The following is a 7,452-nucleotide window of genomic DNA, read 5'->3' as shown; positions in this document are numbered from 1 at the left end:
CCGGGTTGAGATAGGCAAGGTTGGTAAACTTGCCTTGTTTTTAAGTTACCACTCCCATGCCAAACTGTAGAAACAATAATTATCTTCTCTCACCTAGTACTGTCTCAGCTCAACCCGGCACATAACCACAACCTGAAAGCACCAGTTCCGCATGGATCACTGAAGTTGAGCACGGTTGCGCGTGGTTAGTAGCCGGATGGGTGACCATCTGGCCAATAGCGTGCTGCTAGCTTTAAAAAAATAAAGTTATTGGAGTCAGAGATTAAAAGACAGCGACGCAGGCGAATTTTTTTTCGAGAAAATTTAAGTAGCTCCTTCAAGGTTGCATACTTTTTTTTACTGACCAAAGTCTTTTTCACGTTTTATAGGCTTTGAAATATTCCCAAAACTTTTTCATGAAGAGACAAAGTTTCAGCGCCGCAGGCGAAATTTTTGAGAGATTATATGTTGCCCCTTCATGGTTGCATACTTTTTTAAATTGAAATCTTTCTTTGTCTTAGGGTCATAAATGTGGTAATTTATCTATTACCATGTTCAAAAGTTTGAGACCAAAATTGGACCCGATCGGGTTCATCGAAATCGGACAAGGCAATCGCGAGTTATAGCGGAACAAACACACAAACATCTAAACTAAACCAAATGCAAAATAATTGAAATCTTTCTTTGTCTTAGGGTCATAAATGTGGTAATTTATCTATTACCACGTTCAAAAGTTTGAGACCAAAATTGGACCCGAGACGCCAAATTTCAAGGATCGACGTGTCTTGATTCAAGGAACTCAAAATTTCAAAGTTCATCAAAATCGGACCAGGCAATCAGGCGAGTTATAGCGGAACAAACCCACAAACATCTAAACCAAATGCAAAACGGTCGAGTTAAAACATAGACCTTCACTTCGTTCGGTCAATTACTATTAGATACTATTCTACTACTATTTTATTCTATTCTACTACTATTTTATTCTATTCTATTACTATTTTATTCTATTCTATTTTTCGCACTTGCCCCGTTCCTGAATGGCGATGCGTCCTTTGCTCTCATAGAACTGACACTCGTATACCGTCCTCTTGCCCATTTCTGCCGCGTCGTATTTCTTCTGTCGCAAGAAGCACACGGGCTTCGTCGTCCCCAGGTCCGCGACCGTCTCACAATCCACCCGAACGACGACCCCGTTCCCGCCACAGTGGACGTTCTGGATGTAGTCGTGAATCTTGCTCTCGCAGAGCGTCGGACTCCCGCTGCACATATCGACCACCGATGTAGTCGTGAATCTTGCTCTCGCAGAGCGTCGGACTCCCGCTGCACATATCGACCACCTTGTCGATCCCGAGTTGCTTGCGGTCGTTGTCGGACATTTTGAACTCTTCCCACTCGTAATCCCACACGGGTGGGGAGTTGCACAGCGCCGGACGGACGGCGAGGGCTAGACAGACGATGATGAACAGCATAGTGACGGTGGAATAGGGTGTTGTAGATTCAGAATATACCTTTTCTTTCTTCTTTTTCTGTTGGGATTTTGGTGATTTTGGCCGTACACGAAATGTAAAGTTCTTCTTCTTTTATTTTTCGTGGGGCCGCAAAATATTTCCTTAGAATGAAGGGGTAGGTTGTAGAATTAGCTTCTTCTCCTTTTTCTGTTGGGATTTTGGTGATTTTGGCCGTACACGGAAAGTAAAGTTCTTCGTCTTTTATTTTTCGTGGGACCGCAAAATATTTCCTTAGAATGAAGGGGTTATAGGTTGTAGAATTAGCTTCTTCTCCTTTTTCTGTTGGGATTTTGGTGATTTTGGCTGGACACGGAATGTAAAGTTCTTCTTCTTTTATTTTTCGTGGGACCGCAAAATATTTCCTTAGAATGAAGGGCTAGGTTGTAGAATTAGCTTCTTCTCCTTTTTCTGTTGGGATTTTGGTGATTTTGGCTGGACACGGAATGTAAAGTTCTTCTTCTTTTATTTTTCGTGGGACCGCAAAATATTTCCTTAGAATGAAGGGCTAGGTTGTAGAATTAGCTTCTTCTCCTTTTTCTGTTGGGATTTTGGTGATTTTGGCTGGACACGGAATGTAAAGTTCTTCTTCTTTTATTTTTCGTGGGACCGCAAAATATTTCCTTAGAATGAAGGGGTTATAGGTTGTAGAATTAGCTTCTTCTCCTTTTTCTGTTGGGATTTTGGCCGTAGTTCGGAAAGTAAAGTTCTACTTTTATTTTCTGTAAGACCGTAAAATACTTCCTTATGGGTAGGTACTTATTTATTCTGTCCAAATAGGACTGAAAAAGCCTTCCTTTATCCCAGTACAACGATTTGAAGGTCTCGTATATTTGATGATAGAGAACGCCTCTGGATAGTGTTAGGGCCGAATGCACAGTCGTACCTTAATGATTAGGTATTCCTTTAAGTGCTTTCCTAAAATTCATATGCATAGTGATTACTACTAACTTCACTAGCGATATGAATGAAACAACTGAATGCAATACAAAAGTTGTGCTGATTTATATTATAATTTTTTCATTTTCTTCTTCTTTTATTTTTCGTGGGACCGCAAAATATTTCCTTAGAATGAAGGGGTAGGTTGTAGAATTAGCTTCTTCTCCTTTTTCTGTTGGGATTTTGGCCGTAGTTCGGAAAGTAAAGTTCTACTTTTATTTTCTGTAAGACCGTAAAATACTTCCTTATGGGTAGGTACTTATTTATTCTGTCCAAATAGGACTGAAAAAGCCTTCCTTTATCCCAGTACAACGATTTGAAGGTCTCGTATATTTGATGATAGAGAACGCCTCTGGATAGTGTTAGGGCCGAATGCACAGTCGTACCTTAATGATTAGGTATTCCTTTAAGTGCTTTCCTAAAATTCATATGCATAGTGATTACTAATAACTTCACTAGCGATATGAATGAAACAACTGAATGCAATACAAAAGTTGTGCTGATTTATATTATAATTTTTTCATGACCATTGTTGTTTGCTTTTTTGATTAATTTACACCACAAGAGTACATTTTTCACCATTATTTGACTTTTATTTACTTTGCATATACAGGGTGTCCCAGAATTTATGCTTAAATTGTTTTTCTCGGAGCCTGTTTGAAATTTCGAAAAACAAAAAAGCCCGTAACTTTTTAATTTTTACGGATATTTTGACAATATTGCCATTCGCAAAAAATTTCACGAAGTCCGCGAATCGGGTGCCAACTTTGGTTTTTTACTTAAAGAAAAACCTCAATTTTTTTATTGCATATTCGTTTTCTATATTAAATTTTAATTGTAATCGACTAGTCACTCGACTTTTTGCGGTTCGCGGTTTTCGCGGCATTCGGAAATCGCGAATCAAAAAAATGCCTCAAAAGTACAAGTGCGACCCATCAAATCAGAGTGTTTTTTGCTCCCAACCCAAAGGTTTCTCATTTAAAAAACCAAAGTTGGCCCTCGTTTTGCGGACTTCGCGAAATTTTTCGCGATATTGCCAAAATATCCGCATTAAAAATCAAAAAGTTATGGGTTTCTTGTTTTTTGAAATTTCAAACAGGCTTCGAGAAAAACAATTTAAGCATAAACTCTCGGACACCCTGTATGTACCTACATTAGCACATTTTTCATTACTCTTATTGGAGCAGTTGCAAATGGGTAAAATTATAAACAAATGGTCGATTCCTATGTAAAAAGTTGGGAAAAATCCAAATCCGAGGTCAAAACTCTGAAAAAATAACTGTAAAAGGTCGAAATTTTAATTTTTATATGCCTCAAAAGTACAAGTGCGACCCATCAAATCAGAGTGTTTTTTGCTCCCAAAGGTTCTCATTTAAAAAACCAAAGTTGGCCCTCGGAATTTAATTATTTGAATTTATTTAACAAAATACTTGTACTTAAATCTAAGAATAAAAAAAAAACACGATTTTACATAAAAAGTACGATATATTTTTTTATTTCTATTGAAGTTCAATTTTCTCAATATAAAGTGAAAATAATAAATTATTTATTTTATTATTTACTTGAAATGTATTTACACAGAATAATAATAATTATAAGTAACAATTACACAAAATAAAGGTTTTTAAGTGAAGGACAAGGAATTGTAATAAAATAAATGAATAAAAGAAATAATTTTAAAACCAACAAGGAGACAAGGAGGTAAAACACTAAATTTTTCTTCTCTTCTTCTTTCTTCAGTTTAACGTCAGAAGAGCCATATTATATTAGGTAGAAAATTATACCTAGATATTACCACCTTTGTAACTTTTAGCCCACCTCTGTGGCTGAGTGGTCAAGAGCACTGACTCTCAACTTGGAGGTGCTGGGTTCGAGTCCCGGCCAGAGCAGAATTTTCTGACCGAAATTTTCCGTTCCTGGATAGATGGTCCCCGTGGTCGAGCGGATATCACACTGGACTGCACTCCGGAGACCCCGGGTTCAATTCTCGGCAGAGTTTGAAATTTATAAGGCTATTTTTTTGCTTTTAGGAAAGCAACATCACCTTCTCAAGTGGTTAATTTAGATTGTTTACCTTAACACCGTACAACACAAGGACTGTCACAAAACAAAAGTAGTTAACCTTTAACTGGTGAGGTGGGAGGTTGGTAATTATGCAGAAGTCACGTCCGTGGAAAAGAAAAGCTCCTTTTTGTATTTAACCTAACCCTATAATAACACTAATCACTGCTCCAATTGTGGAAACTCCTTCTTGCGTTTAACCTAACCCTATAATAACACTGGTCACTGCTTGTTTGTGCCAGTTCCTTTGGTAGCAATATGCCACAGACGTGACTTCTGCACAAGTACCGTTCTGTAGAGGTACATAACTGTACCAAAGGAGATCTTATCGTCTTAAGAGAGAACGAGGACAGTGCCCTAAATCACCAAAGTATGGAAAAGTATTTACAATTCCATATTTTGACATGATTCGTCCAAATTCAAAATTCTGCTTTTCCATTGGCTATTACACTTGTAAGATACTTTTCCATACTTTGGTGATTTAGGGCACAGGATAAGAGAAGATAGCCGTTCCAAGAATGAAATTTGCCCGAGGCGGGAAAGGATCCTGCGACCTATCGTTTACAAGGCAAGACAAGCACGCGACCCTTCAAGCTAACTAGAAATACTGATACATAAGTTAGCAGTAGAAAGTTTTCAAATCAAATTTCCTGAAGTTTTTTCTTATGGAGATTTTAGCGACCAAAAATTGATCATATCTCAGGATCGGTTTAGATTTTCGATTTCTTATGGAGATTTTAGCGACCAAAAATTGATCATATCTCAGGATCGGTTTAGATTTTCGCAAAATCCTTTCTTATTGCACACCTCCTTAGACCATATTACCATAAAGGAATATTCCTACCAAATTTCAGCTTTCTAGGTGTTGTGCCACACCTACTTAGACCATAAAGGAATATTCCTACCAAATTTCAGCTTTCTAGGTGTTGTGGTTCTCGAGATAGAGCGATCAGTGTGTGAATAAGTGAATATGAAATGTGAATGAATCTTGTTATTATAATATAAGATTTATGCTGGACAGGTCTGGGAAGCTTGAAAAAAACCTCTTGCAAAATTTTTCGTGAATTTTCGACGTATTTTTTTCTTCTGTGGTATAAACTTGGTTTGCTAAACCGATTGGAGCGTTCTAACTGGCTGATTTTTGACTTTGGTTTAATCCGGCTTAACTTGAACTTAGAATCTAACTAAGTTCAAGTTAAACCAATTTCAAAGATGAAAATAATCCGACTTATCAATGGACAGGACCACAACTCGAGTTTAAGCTTGGTTTAACGAATAGATTAAGCTATCTGATTGACTAAAATGTTTTTTAAAGCAACCAATCAAATTACTTTAATAACTTAAGTTTAACTTAAACCGCGTTTAAACTCTGATGGAGATCCCAGCCAATAATCTTTGGAGTAGATCGGTTTAACTTTAAAGTCAGTTTAAAATCAGTCAATCAGATTCATAATCCATCTGGGTTAACTTAAGCCAAGATTAAACTCAAAGTATGTTCCTGTGATGTAGTGAATAGCAAAGAACCTAAATATTGCCATGAGCTATTAAGTAGGGGTAATTAAAGAGTGAGTGAGTTGTATAAAAGAATGACTCTTTTCAATGAACTACTCAGTCAAAAAGTCACATCCTAACTCCCTATCACTAGAGGAAGTTGAAAAGTTACACGTTTTAGGATCTGACTCAGAGACTGAGTAGTTCACTGAAAAGAGTAGTCCTTTTTTACAACTCACTCACTCTGTACACATCTCAAGTAGTGACTCATTTCTATTTCTAAATTTAAAAGAACGACTCTTTTCAATGAACTACTCAGTCAAAAAGTCACATCCTAACTCCCTATCACTAGAGGAAGTTGAAAAGTAAGTTACACGTTTTAGGATCTGACTCAGAGACTGAGTAGTTCACTGAAAAGAGTAGTCCTTTTTTACAACTCACTCTGTACACATCTCAAGTAGTGACTCATTTCTATTTCTAAATCATACTACCTATACAGGAAATTTAAGCTGTATTATTATTTTCCCTTCGGAATCGGTTCTTATACTCATTTCTATTTCTAAATCATACTACCTATACAGGAAATTTAAGCTGTATTATTATTTTCCCTTCGGAATCGGTTCTTATAAAAAAAGAACTACTCTTTTCAGTGAACTACTCGGGCAGTAAGTCAAATATACCAATGGGTATCTCGTCAATAGCTAAAATAGAGAGTTAGAATCATATTATATCACATAACTTGCTCTTTAGGAAACATGAAACTCACTCACTTTGAGTTACAAGTTAATAGCTAAAATAGAGAGTTAGAATCATATTATATCACATAACTTGCTCTTTAGGAAACATGAAACTCACTCACTTTGAGTTACAAGTCCTATGGATCTAACTCAGTAATTGAGTATCCACTAAAAAGAATAGTTCATTGTTTATACAGGGTGTATCACAAAGCTATGTCAAGCCGAAAATAGCGAATAGTACAAGTCCCCAGGGTTACAAAAAGTTTTTGTAGCCTCATTTTGGCCGTAGTTCGGAAAGTAAAGTTCTACTTTTATTTTCTGTAAGACCGTAAAATACTTCCTAATGGGTAGGTACTTATTTATTTTGTCCAAATAGGACTGAAAAAGCCTAATTGAGTATCCACTAAAAAGAATAGTTCATTGTTTATACAGGGTGTATCACAAAGCTATGTCAAGCCGAAAATAGCGAATAGTACAGGTCCAGGGTTACAAAAAGTTTTTGTAGCCTTAGGTCTCGTATATTTGATGATAGAGAACGCCTCTGGATAGTGTTAGGGCCGAATGCACAGTCGTACCTTAATGATTAGGTATTCCTTTCAGTGCTTTCCTAAAATTCATATGCATAGTGATTACTACTAACTTCACTAGCGATATGACTGGAACAACTAAATGCGATACAAAAGTTGTGCTGATTTATATTATAATTTTTCATAGAGTTACGTATTTTAAGATCTGACTCA

At 36.7% G+C, this 7,452-nt stretch overlaps 1 protein-coding gene across 2 annotated transcripts; it reads right to left on the bottom strand.

The window, feature by feature from the left end:
• Positions 1 to 862: 862 nt before the first annotated feature.
• Positions 863 to 2,060, bottom strand: LOC103515309. Of its 2 annotated transcripts, XM_026828051.1 has the most exons (3): positions 1,260 to 2,060; positions 984 to 1,198; positions 863 to 915 (listed from the first exon to the last, which is right to left on the bottom strand). In XM_026828051.1, the coding sequence occupies exons 1-2, from the start codon at positions 1,446 to 1,448 to the stop codon at positions 989 to 991; spliced, it is 399 nt and encodes a 132-aa protein (XP_026683852.1). In that variant the 5' UTR covers positions 1,449 to 2,060; the 3' UTR covers positions 863 to 915; positions 984 to 988. The 2 variants fall into 2 exon arrangements, with proteins under 2 accessions (XP_026683852.1, XP_008478472.1); XM_008480250.3 differs by lacking the exon at positions 863 to 915 and having other exon boundaries at positions 974 to 1,198.
• Positions 2,061 to 7,452: the final 5,392 nt, after the last annotated feature.

Source organism: Diaphorina citri, unplaced genomic scaffold (genome assembly GCF_000475195.1).
Source record: "Diaphorina citri unplaced genomic scaffold, Diaci psyllid genome assembly version 1.1 scaffold1317, whole genome shotgun sequence".
Classification (NCBI taxonomy): Eukaryota; Metazoa; Arthropoda; class Insecta; order Hemiptera; family Psyllidae; genus Diaphorina; species Diaphorina citri.
The sequence above is the reverse complement of the archived record's forward strand: the minus strand, read 5'-3'. Positions and strand labels throughout refer to the sequence as shown.